Source organism: Anguilla rostrata, chromosome 1 (genome assembly GCF_018555375.3).
Source record: "Anguilla rostrata isolate EN2019 chromosome 1, ASM1855537v3, whole genome shotgun sequence".
In the NCBI taxonomy this organism is placed as follows: Eukaryota; Metazoa; Chordata; class Actinopteri; order Anguilliformes; family Anguillidae; genus Anguilla; species Anguilla rostrata.
In genome coordinates, this window is record NC_057933.1 from 85,290,310 (window position 1) to 85,313,603 (window position 23,294).

At 52.4% G+C, this 23,294-nt stretch overlaps 1 protein-coding gene across 2 annotated transcripts in view; it reads left to right on the plus strand.

Moving 5' to 3' along the window:
* Positions 1-23,024, plus strand: part of tecpr2 (tectonin beta-propeller repeat containing 2) — a 38,767-nt gene extending 15,743 nt beyond the window's left edge. For both annotated transcript variants that reach the window (XM_064306731.1, XM_064306723.1), the window contains exons 11-20: positions 1,020-1,193; positions 3,240-3,420; positions 4,530-4,671; positions 6,091-6,331; positions 6,647-6,736; positions 6,947-7,180; positions 18,637-18,785; positions 20,089-20,230; positions 21,129-21,278; positions 22,138-23,024. In XM_064306731.1, coding sequence (XP_064162801.1) covers positions 1,020-1,193; positions 3,240-3,420; positions 4,530-4,671; positions 6,091-6,331; positions 6,647-6,736; positions 6,947-7,180; positions 18,637-18,785; positions 20,089-20,230; positions 21,129-21,278; positions 22,138-22,286 — 1,652 coding nt within the window. In that variant the 3' untranslated portion in view covers positions 22,287-23,024. The remainder of the gene's footprint in view (positions 1-1,019; positions 1,194-3,239; positions 3,421-4,529; positions 4,672-6,090; positions 6,332-6,646; positions 6,737-6,946; positions 7,181-18,636; positions 18,786-20,088; positions 20,231-21,128; positions 21,279-22,137) is intronic.
* The last annotated feature ends 270 nt before the right edge of the window (positions 23,025-23,294 follow it).

Sequence of the window (23,294 nt, forward strand, 5' to 3'; positions counted from 1 at the left end):
TATAGCGTGTGCATGTTGTATAGTGTTCTACAGTGTGTGTATGTTGTAATGTTTTATGTGTGTATGTTGTAGAGTGTTCTATAGTGTGTTTGTTGTAGAGTGTTTATTGTGTGTGTATGTTCTAGAGTGTTTTATAGGGGCAGTGGGGGTGGGGGCAGGGCAGTGACAGTGGGGGTGGGGCAGTGACAGTGGGGGCAGGGTGGTGGGGGTGGGGGCGGGGCAGGCAGTGGGAGGTGGTGGGGGTGGGGGCGGGGCAGTGACAGTGGGGGCAGGGTGGTGGGGATGGGGGTGGGGCAGTGACAGTGGGGACAGGGTGGTGGTGGTGGGGGTGGGGGCGGGCAGTGACAGTGGTGGGGCGGGGTGGTGGGGAGGTGGGGGGATGGGGCGAGGCAGTGACAGTGGGGGCAGGGTGGTGGGGGTGGGGCAGGGCAGTGACAGTGGGGGCAGGGTGGTGGGGGTGGGGATGGGGCAGTGACAGTGGGGGCAGGGTGGTGGGGGTGGGGGCGGGGCATTGGGGGATGGGGGCGGGGCAGTGACAGTGGGGGCGGGGCAGTGACAGTGGGGGCAGGCTGGTGGGGGTGGGGGCGGGGCAGTGACAGTGGGGGCGGGGCAGAGTGACAGTGGGGGGCGGGGCAGTGGACAGGGGGGGGGCAGTGGTGGGGGGGGGGTGGGGCGTGGGGGCGGGGCAGTGAGTGGGGGTGGGGGCAGTGACAGTGGGGGGGGGCAGTGACAGTGGGGGCAGGTGGTGGTGGGGCGTGGTGGGGGGGTGGGGGGGGCAGTGACAGTGGGGGGGGCAGTGACAGTGCGTGGTGTGTGGGTGGGGCGGCAGTGGGGGCAGTGACAGTGGGGGCAGGCTGGTGGGGGTGGGGGCGGGGCAGTGACAGTGGGGGCGGGGCAGTGACAGTGCTGTGTGTTGTAGGCTCGCTGCTCTGGAAGGTGGAGCAGAAGTGACAGCGCTGTGTGTTGTAGGCTCGCTGCTCTGGAAGGTGGAGCAGAAGTGACAGCGCTGTGTGTTGTAGGCTCGCTGCTCTGGAAGGTGGAGCAGAAGACCAATAAGGCTTTTGCGTGCGGGAAAGTGTCCATCAAAGGCAAGCGGCACTGGTACGAGGCCATGACCCAGACGGCCTTTGTGGCGCTCAGCGATGACGCCGCCTGGATCATCCGCACCGACGGAGACCTCTACCTGCAGACAGGTAACAACTCACCTTTACCAGTCAGGAGGTACATACCTGCAGGGCTGAGTGTGTGTGTGTGTGTGTAAATGGATAAACGGACTGCATTTATATAGCGCTTTTATCCAAAGCGCTTTACAATTGATGCCTCTCATTCACCCATTCACACACACACACACACTCACACACACACTCAGCCCTGCAACACACACACACACACTCACTCACACACCAACGGTGACAGGCTGCCATGCAAGCGGTTAGGTGTCTTGCTCAGGGCGGGGGATCGAACCGGCAACCCTCCGACTGCCAGACAAACGCTCTTACCTCCTGAGCTATGTTGCCCCTGTGTCGTGTGTGTGTTGCAGGGCTGAGTGTGTGTGTGTGTGTGTGTGTGTGTGTTGCAGGGCTGAGTGTGTGTGTGTGTGTGTGTGTGTTGCAGGTCTCAGTGTGTGTGTGTGTGTGTGCTGGTTGCAGGGCGAGTGTTGTGTGTGTGTGTTGCAGGCAGTGTGTTGGTGCAGTCAGTGTGTGTGTGGGTGTGTTGCAGGCTCAGGTGTTTGCTAGTGTGGGTGTGTGTTGCAGGGCTAGTGTGTGTGTGTGTGTGTGTGTTGCAGGCTAGTGTGTGTGTGTGTGTTGCGGGCTGAGGGTGTGTGTGTGTGTGTTGCAGGGCTCAGTGGTTGTGTGTGTGTGTGTGTTGCAGGGCTGAGTGTGTGTGTGTGTGTGTGTTGCAGGGCTGAGTGTGTGTGTGTGGTGTGTGTGTTGCAGGGCTGAGTGTGTGTGTGTGGGTGTGTTGCAGGGCTGAGTGTGTGTGTGTGTGGTGTGTGGTGTGTTGCAGGGCTCAGTGTGTGTGTGTTGTGTTGCAGGGCTGAGTGTGTGTGTGTGTGTGTGTGTGTTGCAGGCTAGTGTGTGTGTGTGTGTGTTGCAGGGCTCAGTTGTGGTGTTGTGTGTGGTGTGTGTTGCAGGGCTCAGTGGTGTGTGTGTGTGTGTTGTGCAGGGCTCAGTGTGTGTGTGGTGTGTGTTGCAGGGCTCAGTGTGGGTGGTGTGTGTGTGTGTTGCGAGGCTAGTGTGTGTGTGTGTGTGTGTGTTGCAGGGCTCAGTGTGTGTGTGTGGGTGTGTTGCAGGGCTCAGTGTGTGTGTGTGTGTGTGTTGCAGGGCTCAGTGTGGTGTGTGTGGTGTGTGGTGTGTGTGCAGGCTCAGTGTGTGTGTGTGTGTGTTGCAGGTCTCAGTGTGTGTGTGTGTGTGTGCAGGCTCAGTGTGTGTGTGTGTGTGTGCGGGTAGTGTGTGTGGTGTGTGTGGTCTCAGTGGTGTGTGTGTGTGTTGCAGGGCTCAGTGTGTGTGTGTGTGTTGTGTGTGTGCAGGGCTCAGTGTGTGTGTGTGTGTTGCAGGCTCAGTGTGTGGTGTGTGTGTGTGGTGTTGCAGGGCGTCAGTGGTGGTGTGTGTGTGTGTGTTGCAGGTCTCAGTGTGTGTGTGTGTGTTGCAGGGCTCATGTGTGTGTGTGTGTGTGTGTGTGTTGCAGGGCTCAGTGTGTGTGTGTGTGGGTGTGTGTGTGTGTGTGTTGCAGGGCTCAGTGTGTGTGTGTGTGTGTTGCGGGTTCGTGTGTGTGTGTGTGTTGCAGGGCTCAGTGTGTGTGTGTGTGTGTGTGTGTGTGTGTGTGTGCAGGGTGTGTGTGTGTGTGTGTGTGTGTTGCAGGGCTCAGTGTGTGTGTGTGTGTGTGTTGGCAGGGCTCAGTGTGTGTGTGTGTGTGTGTGTTGCAGGTCTCATGTGTGTGTGTGTGTGTGTTGCAGGGCTCAGTGGTGTGTGTGTGTGTTGCAGGGCTCATGTGTGTGTGTGTGTGTGTGTGTTGCAGGGCTCAGTGTGTGTGTGTGTGTGTGTGTGTGTGCGCTCAGTGTGTGTGTGTGTTGCAGGGCTCAGTGTGTGTGTGTGTGTGTGTGTTGTAGGGCTGAGTGTGTGTGTTGCAGGTCTCAGTGTGTGTGTGTGTGTGTGTGTTGCAGGGCTCAGTGTGTGTGTGTGTGTGTGTGTGTGTGTGTGTTGCAGGTCTCAGTGTGTGTGTGTGTGTGTGTGTTGCAGGGCTGAGTGTGGAGAGGCCCTGCTCACGCGCGGTAAAGCTGGACAGCCCATGCCCGCTGGCTCAAGTGTGTGCGCGGGGCGGGGTGGTCTGGGCCCTGACTGAGCAGAGAGCGCTCTTCTACAGAGACGGCCTCAGCACCTACTGCACCGAGGGAGAGCAGTGGAGATACGACACCGTCAGGTACTCACACACACACACACTCACACCCTATACACACACACACACACTCACACCCTATACACGCACACACACATACCCTATACACACACACACACTCACACCCTATACACACACACGTACACACACACCCTATACACACACACACTCACACCCTATACATGCACACATACACACACACACTACATACACACACACTCACACACACACACACACACACCGTATGCGCACACACATACACACCCTATATACACACACACACACACACTATACACACTCACACACACTCACACACACATACACACACACCCAATACACGCACGCGCACACACACATACCCTATACGCACACATACACACGCACCCTATACACGCACACACACACACACATACCCTATACGCGCACACACACACACCCTATACGCACACACACACACATACCCTATACACGCACACACACACACACCCTATACACGCACACACACACATACCCTATACACGCACACACACATACCCTATACATGCACACACACACACACCCTATACACCCACACACACACATACCCTATACGCACACACACACACACACCCTATACACACACACACATACCCTATACGCACACACACACACACCCTATACACACACACACACACACACACACACACACCACACACACACACACACACCCACACACCCTATGCACACACACATACACACACTCTATACACACACACACACACACACACCCTATGTACACACACACCCTATATATACACACACACACACACACACACCCTATACACGCACACACACCACACCAACCACCCACACCATACCACACACACACACACACACCCTATCATCACACCACATCACACACCAACACACACACCCTATATACACACACACACACACACCCTACAGACACACTCACACACACACTATACACACACACACACACGCACACTCACACACGCACACACACTGTACCCTCTCACCCACACACACTGTGTACTCTTTGTGTTTCTGACTGGAGTTATTTAGTTATTTTTATTGCTTTATGATGAACCTTTACTGATCTTTCCCCCTCTCTCCCCCCCCTCCCCCCCCAGTGAGAGGCAGGGGTTAGAGCCCGTGTGCATCGCCCTTGGGGAGCGTGGCACAGTTTGGGCTCTGGATGGCAGTGGGAACCTGTGGTTCCGGACGGGGGTGACTGCAGCCAAACCGCAGGGAGACGATGAGCACTGGTGGCAGGTAGGTCCCCTGCTGCCCTGGTGTGGGTCCACTGCAGCCCTACCTGCCCTGGTGTAGGTCCCCTGCAGCCCTACCTGCCCTGGTGTAGCCCTACCTGCCCTGGTGTAGGTCACCTGTGTGAGCAGAGTACCTGTGTAAATACACCTGTGTGAGCAGAGTACCTGTGTAAATACACCTGTGTGAGCAGTGTACCTGTTTAAACTGTGTACCTGTGTAAATATACCTGGATGAGCAGTGTACCTGGGTAAATACACCTGTGTAAATGGTAAAAAATGGACTGCATTTATATAGCGCTTTTATCCAAAGCGCTTTACAATTGATGCCTCTCATTCGCCAGAGCAGTTAGGGGTTAGGGATTAGGTGTCTTGCTCAAGGACACTCGACACGCCAGCGGGTTTGAACCGCAACCTCGATGCCAGACAATCGGTCTTACCTCCTGAGCTATGTCGCCCCCTACTGTGAGCAGTGTACCTGTGTAAATACACCTATATGAGCAGTGTGCCTGTATAAATACACCTATATGAGCAGTGTACCTGTGTAAATACACCTGTATGAGCAGTGTACCTGTATGAGCAGTGTACCTGTGTAAATACACCTGTGTGAGCAGTGTAGCTGTGTAAACACACCTGTATGAGCAGTGTACCTGTGTAAACACACCTGTATGAGCAGTGTACCTGTGTAAACACACAGGTATGTGCAGTGTAGCTGTGTAAATACACCTGTATGAACAGTGTACCTGTGTAAATACACCTGTATGAGCAGTGTAGCTGTGTAAACACACCTGTATGAGCAGTGTACCTGTGTAAACACACCTGTATGAGCAGTGTACCTGTGTAAATACACCTGTATGAACAGTGTACCTGTGTAAATACACCTGTATGAGCAGTGTAGCTGTGTAAACACACCTGTATGAGCAGTGTACCTGTGTAAACACACAGGTATGTGCAGTGTAGCTGTGTAAATACACCTGTATGAACAGTGTACCTGTGTAAACACACAGGTATGTGCAGTGTAGCTGTGTAAATACACCTGTATGAACAGTGTACCTGTGTAAATACACCTGTATGAGCAGTGTAGCTGTGTAAATACACCTGTATGAACAGTGTACCTGTGTAAACACACAGTATGTGCAGTGTACCTGTGTAAACACACCTGTATGAACAGTGTAGCAGTGTAAACACACAGGTATGTGCAGTGTAGCTGTGTAAATACACCTGTATGAACAGTGTACCTGTGTAAATACACCTGTATGAGCAGTGTAGCTGTGTAAACAGACCTGTATGAGCAGTGTAGCTGTGTAAACACACCTGTATGAGCAGTGTAGCTGTGTAAACACACCTGTATGAGCAGTGTAGCTGTGTAAACACACCTGTATGAGCAGTGTAGCTGTGTAAACACACCTGTCCTGTTTGCCCGCAGGTCAGCATCACAGACTATGTGGTGTTCGATCAGTGCGGGCTGTTCCAGACGCTGATCCAGGCCACGCAGTCTGTTGCCGTGGCGACGCGGGCACCGGTGGAGCGGGTGGCAGATCGGCTGAGGGTGGCGTTCTGGTCCCAGCAGCCCCAGTGCCAGCCCAGTCTCATCAGTGCCAACAGGACGGGCGTCTGGATCGCCTCTGGGAGGAACGACTTCCACGTAACCAAGGGCAGCCTCGTGGGTAAGAGCCCATCACACACTGGCAGCTGGGAAATGCAGTGTGCCAGAGGGGAGGTTCAGGGAGCTGCTTATGGAGGGGTTGCTATAGTAACATTGATGGGTGTTGCTGTGGTTATGTACTGACGAGGTGTTGATATAGTTACATAGTGATGGCTGTTGCTATAGTAACATATGGATGGGTGTAGCTGTGGTGATGTACTGATGGGTATTGCTATAGAAGCATATTGATGCGTGTTACTATAGTAACATATTGATGGATGTTTTTATGGTGATGTGGTGATGGCGTCGTTGCTTTGGCAACATTTGGATGCTGCAGGTTCTTACTGGGAGAGTGTGGTTCCCAGAGGAACAGCGTCTGTCACCAAGTGGGCCTTCATCTTCTCCTCCTCTTCACCTACTAAAGAGGGTGAGTTACAGAGCCCAGGTCCACACGGGTGCTTACGTGCGTGTGGATGTGTGTGTGTGTGTGTTATATAAATCTCTGAACAGTTCCACACCTCAGGTCTTTACAGTTCATATCTGGACAGTAGCTGAGCTCTGTTGTTAGGTTCTGATGGGTTCGTGTCTGTGTTGTGTATGGTTGTAATGGGCGTGCCCACTTCCTGTGTGCGAGCAGGCAGTTTCCTGTGGGTGGGACAGAGCCGGAGGGACCTGTTCTGCATTTGGGACGGAGACGCCCAGCTCCGCCCGTCCACGGTGCAGCTTCCTGCGGAGGTGGAGATGGTGCAGCTGTCCGCGTGCCACGATGCAGTGTGGGGGCTGGACTGGCACGGGCGCATCCACATCCGCACCCTCTCCCCCAACTGCCCCTCCGGCCTGCACTGGACCCGCCTCGACCTCAGCCAGCTGGGTGAGTACTCCCAAACCCCGCCCCCTGTAACAAACCCCACCCCCAGTGCACAAGCCCCACCCCCTGTAACAAACCCCACCCCCTGTACAACCCCACCCCCTGTAACAAACCCCACCCCAGTGCACAAACCCCACCCCCTGTAACAAACCCCACCCCTGTAACAAGCCCACCCTGTACAAACCCACCCCAGTGCACAAACCCCACCCCTGTAACAAACCCCACCCCAGTGCACAAAACCCCCCCCTTAACAAACCCCACCCCCTGTAACAAACCCCACCCCAGTGCAAAACCTGACCCAGTGACAAACCCTGCGCCCAGTGCAAAACCCCACCCTTGCAACAAACCCAACCCTGTCGAATAAACCGGCTTGACACAAACCAAGCCCTGGTGCACAAGCCCCACCGCTTGGAATGTAAGAGTGTTTGACTCAGAATGTAAGAGCGTTTGGGGTCGGAATGTAAGAGTGTTTGACTCAGAATGTAAGAGCGTTTGGGGTCGGAATGTAAGAGTGTTTGGGGTCGGAATGTAAGAGTGTTTGGCTCAGAATGTAAGAGCGTTTGGGGTCGGAATTTAAGAGTGTTTGGCTCAGAATGTAAGAGCGTTTGGGGTCGGAATTTAAGAGTGTTTGACTCAGAATGTAAGAGCATTTGGCTCAGAATGTAAGAGTGTTTGGGATCAGAATGTAAGAGCATTTGGGCTCGAAATCGGGTGTTTATGGGGTGGATCAGGTGTTCCCAGTATCGCCCTCTGCTTTGACGCAGCGCAGCAGCTGGTGTTCTGTTTGAAGCCACAGAGGTCTGCTGGCTATTTGCGTATTGCCGGCTGTCTGTGTTGACCTTTGACGTTCTCCTGTTAGGGAAACAGGATTAAATCCTGTGGTCACTTAGAGGGATGAATTAAATTGAAAAGTGAGGCAGGATTATGAGCTGATTAAATATCAAAGCAGTGAAATAAGTACTAGCGTACAACTCCAGCACTTACATTTCATGAAAATACTCTTCACACAATGTGATGTTTTAGTCAGTTACTAAATGTGCAGTGCTGGACCTCTTAAAATATACTATTGCATTTATTCAGAGAAACATATTTCGAAATGCATTTAAATACTTTTGAAAACCATTTGGTGCACAATTTTTTCAAATGCGTATTTGAAAGTATGTTGGGGTACTACGTTTCATTGTTTCGTTTCATCAACAGCCTGAGCCTGTGAACCTGCATTGGACAATGCAAGAATTAATATTTGAAATGCAGAGTGTTTTGTCTTTCAGGATTATAAGTTCTCAAATACTTCCAATGTGTGTGAGTGTGTGATGAGTGTGAATAAATGAGTGTTGAGTGTGAATGATCAAATCAAAATGGCATGGTTTATGTGTGTTGTGCTTTGTTTTGGGTGAGAGTGGGCATCCTGGTTGTGTGTGTGTTGTGTTTTGTTTTGGGTGAGAGTGGGCATCCTGGTTGTGTGTGTGTGTTTTGTTTTGAGTGAGAGTGGGCGTCCTGGTTGTGTGTGTGTTGTGTTTTGGGTGAGAGTGGGCATCCTGGTTGTGTGTGTGTTTTGTTTTGAGTGAGAGTGGGCGTCCTGGTTGTGTGTGTGTTGTGTTTTGGGTGAGAGTGGGCATCCTGGTTGTGTGTGTGTGTTTTGTTTTGAGTGAGAGTGGGCGTCCTGGTTGTGTGTGTGTTGTGTTTTGGGTGAGAGTGGGCATCCTGGTGGTGTGTGTTTGTTTGGTGAGAGTGGGCATCCTGGTTGTGTGTGTGTGTTGTTTTGGGTGAGAGTGGGCATCCTGGTTGCGTGTGTGTTGTGTTTTGGGTGAGAGTGGGCATCCTGGTTGTGTGTGTGTTGTGTTTTGGGTGAGAGTGGGCGTCCTGGTTGCGTGTGTGTTGTGTTTTGGGTGAGAGTGGGCATCCTGGTTGTGTGTGTGTTGTGTTTTGGGTGAGAGTGGGCATCCTGGTTGTGTGTGTTGTGGTGTGTTTTGGTGGGAGATGGGCTCCTTGGGGTGTTGTGTGGTAGAGTGCATCCTCGTGGTCGTCCCACCCCCTATGACAGCCTGATCTCCTGGCAGGGCGCTCCTCCAAACCTCCCACTTTTACACTTCGTTAGAACAGGGATATCTAGTGGATATGTGACTTCATTTCACTGCTGAAAGATTAATTAAGAATTGGAAAAAAAGAGATTAAGCTTGCCCACCTCCAAACCTCAAATGTTCTGTTGTTATGTTTCTTCTGTCTGTCTCAGTGCTGGGCGGGGCACCTGTCTCAGTGCTGGGCGGGGCTTGTGTCTGTCTCAGTGCTGGGCGGGGCATCTGTTTCAGTGCTGGGCGTGGCATCTGTATCAGTGCTGGGCGAGGCATCTGTCTCAATGCTGGGCGGGGCATCTGTCTCAGTTCTGGGCGGGGCTTGTGTCTGTCTCAGTGCTGGGCGGGGCATCTGTCTCAATGCTGGGCGGGGCATCTGTATCAGTGCTGGGTGGGGCTTCTGTATCAGTTCTGGGTGGGGCACCTGTTTCAGTGGGCGGGGCTTCAGTCTCAGTGCTGGGCAGGGCATCTGTTGCAGTGGGCGGGGCTTCTGTCTCAGTGCTGGGCAAGGCATCTGTCTCAGTTCTGGGCGGGGCATCTGTCTCAATGCTGGGCGGGGCTTCTGTATCAGTGCTGGGTGGGGCACCTGTGTCAGTGCTGGGTGGGGCATCTGTCTCAATGCTGGGCGGGGCATCTGTATCAGTGCTGGGCGGAGAATCTGCTGCAGTGGGCGGGGCTTCAGTCTCAGTGTGGGGCGGGGCATCTGTATCAGTGCTGGACAGGGCATCTGCTTTAGTGGGCGGGGCTTCAGTCTCAGTGCGGGGCGGGGCATCTGTCTCAGTGCTGTGCGGGGCATCTGTTTCAGTGGGCGGGGCTTCAGTCTCAGTGTGGGGCGGGGCATCTGTATCAGTGCTGGACAGGGCATCTGTTTCAGTGGGCGGGGCTTCAGTCTCAGTGTGGGGCGGGGCATCTGTATCAGTGCTGGACAGGGCATCTGTTTCAGTGGGCGGGGCTTCAGTCTCAGTGTGGGGCGGGGCATCTGTATCTACAGTGCTGGACAGGGCATCTGTTTCAGTGGGCGGGGCTTCAGTCTCAGTGTGGGGCGGGGCATCTGTATCAGTGCTGGACAGGGCATCTGTTGCAGTGCGGGGCGGGGCTTCAGTCTCAGTGTGGGGCGGGGCATCTGTCTCAGTGCTGTGCGGGGCATCTGTCTCAGTGCTGTGCAGGGCATCTGTATCAGTGCTGTGCGGGGCATCTGCTGCAGTGGGCGGGGCATCTGTTGCAGTGCGGGGCGGGGTATCTGTCTCAATGCTGAGTGGGGCTTCTAGTGGGGTCCTGTGGTCAAATACCCTGCAGCCTGTCGGTTTGTGGAATGACGTAAGGGGTGTGGGGTACGCTGGTATCTGTTCGACAGGAAATCTAATCCCCCCCCCCACCCAAGCATGTGTATTTTTGACTGAGGCAAGGCCTGGTGGGGGAGAGGGTGTTTGCATAAGCTGTGTTTTGTAATGAGGTGAATGTCAGCAAGCAGGAGGGGGAAAGATAAAAATAGTTTTACACTCTCTCACACACAGACGCACACATACATAGACACACTCACGTACACACACACACTCACAAATATTATACATAGTTACACACACACACAGACAAATTACACACACACACTCACAAATATTATACACACACACACACGGTCACTTTCATGTACACACACACATTAATACTTAATATTTAATATCATAAATATGTAATATATATCACAGAGGAAATACCGAGTAGTGAAATGAGATGCTGATTTAGCATGCTGGTTGATGAAGTCAGGAAGAGTATTGACTGTTTGTGTGCATGATAAGGTCAGCCAACATTTGCAAGTCAGATTCTAAACACTGTTTAGCAGGAAGCAGAACTATTTTGCTCGCTTAATTCTGGGTTCCCAGAGAAGATCCTTTCCATACAGGAGCAGGAGGACGGGAGAGTCAGCTCAAAAAGCAGATTTTGGGGGTATTTGGTAGACACATTTTGGGGGATTCAGGAGACGCGTTTTTGGGGATGTCTGAGGCGCATGTTTGGGGGATTTGTGAGGTGCATGTTTGGGGGATTTGTGAGGTGCATGTTTGGGGGGATTTGTGAGTTGCGTGTTTGGGGGATGTGTGAGGTGCATGTTTGGGGATTTGTGAGGTGCATGTTTGGGGGATGTTTGAGGCACATGTTTGGGGGATTTGTGAGGCTCATGTTTTGGGGGATTTGTGAGGTGCGTGTTTGGGGATTTGTGAGGCTCATGTTTGGGGGGATTTGTGAGGTGCATGTTTGGGGATGTGTGAGGTGCATGTTTGGGGGGGATTTGTGAGGTGCATGTTTGAGGGGATTTGTGAGGTGCATGTTTGAGGGGGATTTGTGAGGTGCATGTTTGGGGGATTAGTGAGGCGCATGTTTGGGGGGATTTGTGAGGTGCATGTTTGGGGGATTTGTGAGGTGCATGTTTGGGGGATTTGTGAGGTGCATGTTGGGGGGATTTGTGAGGTGCATGTTGGGGGGATTTGTGAGGTGCATGTTTGGGGGATTTGTGAGGCGCATGTTTGAGGGGGATTTGTGAGGTGCATGTTTGGGGGGATTTGTGAGTGCATGTTGGGGATTTGTAGGCGCATGTTGAGGATTTGTGGGCATGTTGGGATGTATGTTGATGTCAGAGGCTGTGAAATCTGCTGTCAAGGATCCAGCCTGCCCCGCCCTGTCCCTAACCACCCTGTCCCACCCCCACTCACAGTGCACTGATTGGTCAGACTAGCTGCGCAGTTCTGCATTGTGACTGCGCAGACGAGCAGGTGGCCTGCAGAATGGCTGCTGCTCTGTGGAAGAATGTTCTAGAGCTGCTCTCTGAGTTACATGAGGGGATGGGGACAGATGTAACAGCGAGACACCCAGTCTGGGAATGTACATTAAACTGGGGGATTATGACCTCATTTAGAGAGAGGGAGAAGGGAAGAAAAAGCAAGACAGGGTGAGAGAGAAGGAAAGAGGAGGAGAGAGGTGAGAGAGAGAGGTAGGGAGAAGGGACAGAGAGAGGGTGAGTGGAGAGATAGAGTGGTAGGGAGAGAGAGGGAGAGGGGAGAGATAGAGAGGTAGGGAGAGAGAGAGGAAGAGAGAGAGGATGAGGGGAGAGATAGAGAGATAGGGTGAGAGAGAGGATGAGGGGAGAGATAGAGCAGTAGGGAGAGAGAGAGAGAGAGAGAGGATGAGGGGAGAGATAGAGAGGTAGGGAGAGAGTGAGAGAGACCATGAATCTGGCACAGAGCAGACAGAAATAGACGGCATGTGATGAGTGGGGGTGTTGGGTAGGGGGTGTCGGGTTGGGGGGGGTGTAATCTTGCTTCCTCAGCGCTGGGGGGGGGGGTCTGTAAGGGGAGAGGGGCTGGCAGCTGAGCGGGGGCTGGTTTTAGCTGCAGTGTGTGTGTGTTGACCACATGACCGTGGTCAGGGCGGAGGTTATATAAACCCCACAGAGTGGCATTCTCCCAGCGCAGCGCGCTGCTTCTGTGCCCTTATAAGGGCGTGGTACACACCCGCTGTGCCCCCCCCCCCTTCCGCTGTGCTGTACACACCTGCTGTGCCCCCCCCCTTCCGCTGCACTGTACACACCCGCTGTGCCCCCCCCCCCCACTGCACTGTACACACCCGCTGTGCCCCCCCCCTTCCGCTGCACTGTACACACCCGCTGCGCCCCCCCCCTTACGTTAAACCCAGTTCTCCAGTTAAATCATTCTCCAATTAAATCAGTCTCCAGTTATACCATTTTCCAATTAAACCATTCTCCAGTTATACCATTCTCCAGTTAAATCATTCTCCAATTAAATCATTCTCCAGTTATACCATTCTCCAATTAAACCATTCTCCAGTTATACCATTCTCCAGTTAAACCATTCTCCAATTAAACCATTCTCCATTTAAATCATTCTCCAATTAAGCCATTCTCCAGTTATACCATTCTCCAGTTAATCCATTCTCCAATTAAACCATTCTCCTGTTATACCATTCTCCAGTTAAACCATTCTGCAGTTATACCATTCTCCAGTTAAACCATTCTACAGTTATGCCATTCTCCAGTTAAACCATTCTCCAATGAAACCATTCTCCAGTGATTGTAGAGAGCTGTCAGTCTGCTCTTGAAACGGTTGGTTTGATGGGGTGATTTTTGGCAGAATTCAGGGGCAGGTTGTGTACAGACGTTGAGGGGGGTGGTTTATGGCAGAATTCAGGGGCAGGTTGTGTACAGACGTTGAGGGGGGTGATGTTATGGCAGAATTCAGGGGCAGGTTGTGTACAGATGTTGAGGGGGTGTTTATGGCGAATTCAGGCAGGTGTGTACAGACGTAGGGGATTATGCAGATTCGGGCAGGTTGTGTACAGATGTTGAGGGGGTGATTTATGGCAGAATTCAGGGGCAGGTTGGGTACAGACGTTGAGGGGGTGATTTATGGCAGAATTCAGGGGCAGGTTGTGTACAGACGTTGAGGGGGGTGATTTATGGCAGAATTCAGGGGCAGGTTGTGTACAGACGTTGAGGGGGGTGATTTATGGCAGAATTCAGGGGCAGGTTGTGTACAGACGTTGAGGGGGGTGATTTATGGCAGAATTCAGGGGCAGGTTCTGCACAGAGAGGCTGAGCTGTGGAAAATGGCTGCCGTCCAGCTGAATGGCATGAGCAGTTTGTGTACCGGCTGGAAATATGCCTTCTGGGAAAGCCTGGTCTGTACTTCCCGCTCCCGTCTGCTGTCTGTCCTGGCCCCTCGCTGGTGGAATGACCTCCCCGTGACGGTCAGAACAGCAGAGAATCTCACCACCTTCAAACGCAGACTGAAGACTCATCTCTTCAGGCTGCACCTCTCCCCACCCCTCCCTAGCCTATAGTTTAGCTCACTGTACCTAGTTAGGATAATATGATTGTTAGTGTATCTGGCAGGATTGTTTTTGTCTGATTAGGTGTGATTAGATGTGATTCCAGTGCTAGTTTGTACTTGGTAGGATTCTTGCTTGCTGAACAAGCTTACTCTACAGGGTTGGAGTCCTGATCGATGTGGTCACTTCTGGCACTATGATCCTTACTTCACTCTAGTGTTTCTTTTGCACCTCTACATCATGAACCAATGCACTTGTTGTACGTCGCTCTGGATAAGAGCGTCTGCTAAATGCCTATAATGTAATGTACTTTAATGTCTGGCGGTCAGTCATCTGAGGGGGGTCGAGGGGTGGGGAGCATGTGGGTTAGCACTGCAGTCAACCCAAAGTGGCATGCCCAACCCAAACCACACCCACTGCAGCTCATTTATGGGAGATGCTACTGTGACATTGCATGTTATAGAACATAAAGGATTCCCATGCTGTGATTGGGTGAGGTGGTGTTTGTGGTGCTGTGATTGGGTGAGGTGGTGTTTGTGGTGCTGTGATTGGGTGAGGTGGTGTTTGTGGTGCTGTGATTGGGTGAGTTGATGTTTGTGTGTGTGTGTATAGGGTGTGTAGGGCATGTTTTGGTCAGGGGAATGAAGGTCAGGGGGGTGTTTCTGTCCCAGAGGCTGGCAGGACATTGATCACACGGAGGCTCTGAGCAGAATGTGCTGTCCTCTCACATTTCGGGGGTGTAATGGTGACTCCGTCCCGGGGTGTCAGGTGTGTCCCCGTCTGTAAATAGTCTTCGGTCATCAGCCGTGACGTGCGGATCCTCCAAGGCGCTGCTGTTTGGCGGAGCAGTGTGCGGGGGGGTGGGGGAGTGGGGGTTATATAAGCTCAGCAGTGATTGGCTGGCAGATTTCTGCTTCCCCTCCCTGCAGTCTTACCTTGTTTCATGTCTGATGGAGAGCCAGATGACCAGATGAATTCTGTATTATTAATTATCTTTTTACTTTATTCATTATCGCTGCGATGCACATGACTGGCCTATGCCAGTAAGTAAAGCCTTGCAGTGTACTTTACTAAACTCTCAATCCAGATTTGGCTTTTACCCATTCTGTTTCTCCATCGTTACCAAAACACAACTAGCTGCACTTACTGTGAATAAACACCCATTACTCTCGAATATAAACACTCAGCATTTCCATATATAAACCCCCATTTTCCCAAATACAATCACCCAGCATTCCTAAGTGTAAACATTCAGTGTTCCCAAATATGGACACCCAACACTTGTGAATTTAAACACCCAATATTCCCGAATATAAACACGGAGTGATCGCAAATGTGAACGCCCAGATTTCCCAAATGTAAGGCTTCTGAATATAAACAAGTTCCCAAATAGCTCCTAAATACTTCACCTGCATATGGCCCAGGGACCAGACCAATGAGAGCTGGGCGTGTGTGTGACCCATGTGACGTGTGTGCATGTGATCTCTGGAGGTGTGGTCTGTGAATAGCTTACCTTTGTGATCTGCATGTAAACTACCTTGGAGAGTGACCTCTGCATAATCACTTGTGATTGGATGAGTTGTGTTTGGAGCCTTCCAGTTGAATGTAGCATTGTGATTGAGTGAGATTCTGATTGGATGCAGTGGTTTTTACAGCAGTGTTGTGATTTGGCGTGATGCTGTTTGGTCACTCAGATATCACTGCTTACGCATCATTTTAAGTTTTGTTGTTGTGTCTCGGCACTTCACTGCCTGTTACTTTATCATTAATCTGTCAGGTCCAAAACACGTCTTTCATTGTTTATGAACTAAATCTCTACTGAGTCGCTGTCTGTCCCCATAACACTCTCTGTCATCTCTACTGAGTCACTGTCTGTCCCCATAACACTCTCTGTCATCTCTACTGAGTCACTGTCTGTCCCCATAACACTCTCTGTCATCTCTACTGAGTCACTGTCTGTCCCCATAACACTCTCTGTCATCTCTACTGAGTCACTGTCTGTCCCCATAACACTCTCTGTCATCTCTACTGAGTCACTGTCTGTCCCCATAACACTCTCTGTCATCTCTACTGAGTCACTGTCTGTCCCCATAACACTCTCTGTCATCTCTACTGAGTCACTGTCTGTCCCCATAATGCTGTCTGTCATCTCTACTGAGTCGCTGTCTGTCCCCATAACGCTGTCTGTCATCTCTACTGAGTCGCTGTCTGTCCCCGTAACGCTGTCTGTCATCTCTACTGAGTCACTGTCTGTCCCCATAACACTCTCTGTCATCTCTACTGAGTCACTGTCTGTCCCCATAATGCTGTCTGTCATCTCTACTGAGTCACTGTCTGTCCCCATAACGCTGTCTGTCATCTCTACTGAGTCACTGTCTGTCCCCATAATGCTGTCTGTCATCTCTACTGAGTCACTGTCTGTCCCCATAACGCTGTCTGTCATCTCTACTGAGTCACTGTCTGTCCCCATAACGCTGTCTGTCATCTCTACTGGTCACTGTCTGTCCCATAACCTTCTGTCATCTTACTGAGTCACTGTCTGTCCCATACCTCTCTGTCATCTCTACGATCACTGTCTGTCCCCATAACACTCTCTGTCATCTCTACTGAGTCACTGTCTGTCCCCATAATGCTGTCTGTCATCTCTACTGAGTCACTGTCTGTCCCCATAACGCTGTCTGTCATCTCTACTGAGTCACTGTCTGTCCCCATAACGCTGTCTGTCATCTCTACTGAGTCACTGTCTGTCCCCATAACACTCTCTGTCATCTCTACTGAGTCACTGTCTGTTCCCATAACACTCTGTCATCTCTACTGAGTCACTGTCTGTCCCCATAACACTCTCTGTCATCTCTACTGAGTCACTGTCTGTCCCCATAACACTTCATCTCTACTGAGTCATCGTCCATAACACTCTGCATCTCTACTGGTCACTGTCCCCATAATGCTGTCTCATCTCTACTGAGTCACTGTCTGTCCCCATAACGCTGTCTGTCATCTCTACTGAGTCACTGTCTGTCCCCATAACGCTGTCTGTCATCTCTACTGAGTCACTGTCTGTCCCCATAATGCTGTCTGTCATCTCTACTGAGTCACTGTCTGTCCCCATAACGCTGTCTGTCATCTCTACTGAGTCGCTGTCTGTCCCCATAACGCTGTCTGTCATCTCTACTGAGTCACTGTCTGTCCCCATAACGCTGTGTCATCTCTACTGAGTCGCTGTCTGTCCCCATAACGCTGTCTGTGTTATCTCTACTGAGTCACTGTCTTTCCCCATAACGCTGTGTCATCTCTACTGAGTCGCTGTCTGTCCCCATAACGCTGTCTGTCATCTCTACTGAGTCGCTGTCTGTCCCCATAACGCTGTCTGTCATCTCTACTGAGTCACTGTCTGTTCCCATAACGCTGTCTGTCATCTCTACTGAGTCACTGTCTGTCCCCATAACGCTGTCTGTGTCATCTCTACTCAGTCGCTATCTGCACGTGTGTGTCGGGCATGTGTGTGTGTGAGTGTGTATAGAGCATGTGTATGTGCCTGTGTATGTGCGTGTGTGTGTATAGAGCATGTATATGTGTGTGTGAGTGTGTATAGAGCATGTGTGCGTGTGTGTGTATAGAGCATGTGTATGTGTGTGTGTGTATAGAGCGTGTGTGTGTAGGGCATGTGTGCATGTGTGTGTGTGTGTGTGTGTATAGAGCATGTGGGGCGACATAGCTCAGGAGGTAAGACCGATTGTCTGGCAGTCGGAGGGTTGCCGGTTCAAACCCCGCCCTGGGCGTGTCGAAGTGTCCTTGAGCAAGACACCTAACCCCTAACTGCTCTGGCGAATGAGAGGCATCAATTGTAAAGCGCTTTGGATAAAAGCGCTATATAAATGCAGTCCATTTACCATTTACCATGTGTGTGTGAGTGTGTATAGAGCATGTGTGCGTGTGTGTGCGTGTGCGTGTGTGTGTGTGTGTGTGTGTGGTGATAGAGCAGGTGTGTGAGGCGTGTGTGTAGGCTGTGTGTGTGTATAGACAGTGTGCGTTGCGTGTGTGGTGTATAGAGGGGCGGGTGTGATGGCGTGTGGTGTGTATACGGATGTGGGTGTGTGTGATAGGTGTGCGGTGAGTGTGTATAGAGCGTGTGTGTGTGAGTGTGTATAGAGCGTGTGCGTGTGAGTGTGTATAGAGCGTGTGTATGTGCGTGTGCGTGTACGTGTGTGTGTGTGTATGGGGGGGGGGGGGATGTGCTGTCCTCTCGTATTTGGGGGTAAAATGGTCACCCCATCTCAGGGTGGCAGGCGTGTCCCACTCCAAGCTGCAGCCCTTCCAGAGCCTGCTGTCCCTTGGTGACTGGATGCAGTCATATGTACAGCCTTGTGATTGGATGTGTTGGAGATTTAAGCCTTGTGATTGGATATGTTTGTGATTGCCGAGCTGTGATTGGATGTGGTGGTGTTTGCAGCCTGTTGATGAGATGCAGTGATGCTTGCAGTGTTGTGATTGGATGCAGTGGTGTTTGCAGTGTTGTGATTGGCTGCTGACAGGGCTGTGTTTGTGTTGCAGGGCATGTGCGGTTGGTGAGTATCTCCTGCGGCAGTCAGCATGTGTGGGCGTGTGACGGGAACGGGATGGTGTACTTCCGGGTCGGAACCCAGCCCCTCAATCCCAGCATGATGCTGCCCGCCTGGATCTGCATCGAACCCCCAGAGCAGGCAAGTACCCCTTATACCTCCAACACACCCCATATACCCCTACCCCCCCAACACACCCCATATACCCCCAACATACCCCATATACCCCTACACCCCCACACCCCCCAACACACCCCATATAACCCCACACCCCCCAACACACCCCATATACCCCCTAGCACACCCCATATACCCCACACCCCCAACACACCCCATACCCCCTAGCACACCCATATACCCCTACACCCCACACCCCCAACACACCGCATATACCCCCACACCCCCAACACACCCCATATACCCCCAGCACACCCCATATATCCCTACACACCCCCCAACACACCCCATATACCCCACACCCCCAACACACCCCATATACCCCCACACCCCCAACACACCCCATATACCCCCACACCCCCCCAACACACCCCATATACCCCCAGCACACCCATATATCCCTACACCCCCACACCCCCCCAACACGCCCCATATACCCCACACCCCCAACACACCCCATATACCCCTACACCCCCAACACACCCCATATACCCCTACACCCCCACACCCCTCAAGACACCCCATAGACCCCTACACCCCCAACATACCCCATATACCCCACACCCCCCTCAACACACCCCATATACCCCCAGCACACCCCATATATCCCTACACCCCCACACCCCCCAACACACCCCATATACCCCACACCCCCCAAACACACCCCATATACCCCACACCCCCGAACACACCCCATAAACCCCATATACCCCTACACCCCCAACACACCCCATATACCCCACACCCCCAACACACCCATATACCCCCACACCCCCACACACCCCATATACCCCCACACCCCCTAGCATACCCCTATATACACCCCCACACCCCCCCGACAACAGCCCCATATCCCACTCACACCCCCAACCCCTCCTGGTCTCTCTTAGCTGGGGCAGGATGCTGATGTGTGGTCTCTCTTATCTGGGGCAGTGTGCTGATGTGTGGTCTCTCTTATCTGGGGCAGTGTGCTGATGTGTGGTCTCTCTTAGCTGGGGCAGTGTGCTGATGTGTGGTCTCTCTTAGCTGGGGCAGTGTGCTGATGTGTGGTCTCTCTTAGCCGGGGCAGTGTGCTGATGTGTGGTCTCTCTTAGCTGGGGCTGGATGCTGATGTGTGGTCTCTCTTAGCTCGGGCAGGATGCTGATGTGTGGTCTCTCTTAGCTCAGGCAGGATGCTGATGTGTGGTCTCTCTTAGCGGGGGCAGTGTGCTGATGTGTGGTCTCTCTTAGCCGGGGCAGTGTGCTGATGTGTGGTCTCTCCCTTCAGCCTGTGGGAGTGCACTTGGTGAGCGTGCACACCAGCCCTAACGACCGCATGCTGTGGGCTGTGGACAGCAGGGCCAATGTGCACGTGCGTACCGGCATCACCGAGGAGATGCCAGTGGGCACCGACTGGGAACACATTCCAGGTAACACACCTGAGACAGGGACATGTTCCAGGTAACACACCTGAGACAGGGACATGTTCCAGGTTACACACCTGAGACAGGGACATGTTCCAGGTAACAACACCTTGAGACATGGGGGACATTGTTCCAGGTAACACACCTGAGACAGGGACATGTTCCAGGTTACACACCTGAGACAGGGACATGTTCCAGGTTACACACCTGAGACAGAGACATGTTCCAGGTAACACACCTGAGACAGGGACATGTTCCAGGTTACACACCTGAGACAGGGACATGTTCCAGGTTACACACCTGAGACAGGGACATGCTCCAGGTTACACACCTGAGACAGGGACATGTTCCAGGTAACACACCTGAGACAGGGACATGTTCCAGGTAACACACCTGAGACAGGGACATGTTCCAGGTTACACACCTGAGACAGGGACATGTTCCAGGTTACACACCTGAGACAGAGACATGTTCCAGGTTACACACCTGAGACAGAGACATGCTCCAGGTTACACACTTGAGACAGGAGGACACTGGCTGATAAAAGAACTACAGCCGCTGTCTTATATGCACCCAATTTTATTATTATTTTTGTATGCGTAATCATCCCTTTTCCGGTCCTATATATTAGATCAGCATTCATAATCACAATCTGATTGGTATTTTACGTGTTCTGCCATAATCTGGTCAACACTCTGTTATATCGCCCACCCTATCCCCACTCCACGCACATCTGATCAGTTCTGCTCATAAAGTCCGTTCAGTGCTCAAAATGAGCAGTGCTCCACACTGCTCATTTTACCCTCACAGACAAACAGCCTTGCTGTTCTTAATGAGCATTAGCATGAGCGTTAGCATTAGCACTGTGCTCAGGTTTTAATGAAGCCCCTCCCCTCTGGCGTAGGCTTGCAGGCCAGTCAGCTGGTGCTGAGCCTCAGGACGGTGTGGGTGCTCTGTCCGAACGGCGACATCGCCCGCCGCTATGGTGTCACCGACAAGAACCCCGCTGGAGACTACTGGAAGAAGACCCCCGGCCTCGTCACCTGCCTCACAGGTGGGTAACGCGGTGGTGTGCAACCTTACAACTGCACCTACGCCTGTATCTACACCTGCATTTACGCCTGTATCTACACCTACACCTGCACCTGTATCTACACCTGCACCTACGCCTGTATCTACACCTACACCTGTATCTACACCTGCACCTACGCCTGTATCTACACCTGCATTTACGCCTGTATCTACACCTACACCTGCACCTACACCTGTATCTACACCTGCACATACGCCTGTATCTACACCTGCATTTACGCCTGTATCTACACCTACACCTGCACCTGTATCTACACCTGCACCTGCACCTGTATCTACACCTAAACCTGCACTCACACCTACACCTATATCTACACTTGCACCTACGCCTGTATCTACACCTGCACCTGTATCTACACCTGCACCTGCACCTGTATCTACACCTGCACCTGCACCTGTATCTACACCTGCACCTGCACCTGTATCTACACCTGCACCTCCACCTACACCTGCACCTGCACCTACACCTATATCTCACCTACATCTGCACCTGTATCTACACCTGCACCTGCACTCACACCTATATCTACACCTGCATCTACACCTGTATCTACTCCTACACCTGCACTCACACCTACACCTATATCTACACCTGCACCTCCACCTACACCTATATCTACACCTGCACCTGCACCTATATCTACACCTGCATCTGCACCTACACCTGTATCTACACCTGCACCTGCACTCACACCTACGCCTGTATCTACACCTACACCTACACCTGTATCTACACCTGCACCTACACCTGTATCTGCACCTGCACCTCACCTTTACTTACCCATAAACCTGTAACAGCCACAGCTCTCTTTCCCCTGCAGTGAGCCCCGATGATGAGCTGTGGGCTCTGAGCCAATCAGGGAGCCTCATCCACAGACTGACCAAAACCTTCCTGCATGGCGTGGCCAGGTCAAAGGTCAGCGCTGGGTCTGTGGGGGAGGATCTGGAGGATGAGTGGGAGGTCATCTAAAATAGGACAGAACTGCACACTTGCCCGGGACAGAACCACACATTGGACTGAGACAAAACCGTACACTGGACTGGGACAGAACCTCACACTGGACCGGGACAGAACTGCACCCTGGAGCTCGTCCAGATCCAGTCTCTCCAAACTGTCTGTTTCTAACAGGACTCTGAGTGGCAAACTGCTCTGGGCTGCCCCTGCATGCTGTGTGGATCCCTGGATTCTGATTGACTGTTCCTGGGCTACGCCCACTTCCCACACCACTTTGATTTCCAGTCCTTTACTTTTCCATCCTTTTTGTCTGTTTTATATTTTGGATCATTTTAATATTTTTAGCATCAGTACTTCAGAAAAGCAGAGTGTTCCTAACTGACAGGCGAGCCTGAGGTAAAGCAGGAAGTGAGTTCAGGAAGCTCTGTTGTGATGTGTTGCCCTGGCGATCCCGGCTGAGCGTGTGTGTAGAGCTGCATTCGGCTATATCTATTGGACGGTGCTGGCCAGGTGCCTAGCAACAGTGACCTACAGTAACCCCACGAGTATCTGCATGTTTTAAATACTCATCCTGCTGCTGGAAAGCTTGTAATCATAGAGATGCACATGTACCCCTGTACCCCCTCCCTTATCATACCCCCCCTCCCTTATCATACTGCCCCCATCCCCACAGCACGGCCTGCCCCCTCCACCAACCCCACCCCCCCTGCCCCCCACAGTGCAGCATGAACCCCCCCTCAATCCCCCCCCCAGTCCCGCCCCTCCCCCAACCTCCCCCCACAGCGCAGCCTGCCCCCTCCACCAACCCCACCCCCCCTGCCCCCCACAGCACAGCCTGCCCCTACACCAACCCCACCCCCCCTGCCCTCCACAGTGCAGCATGAACCCCCCTCAATCCCCCCCCCCCAGTCCCCCACCTCCCGCCACAGCGCAGCCTGCCCCCTCCCCCCCCCCCCAGCAGAGCCTGTGGAGTGGGAGGGAAGCTCCTTTCTGCTCATTCAGAAAATCCAGTGTAATCCACTT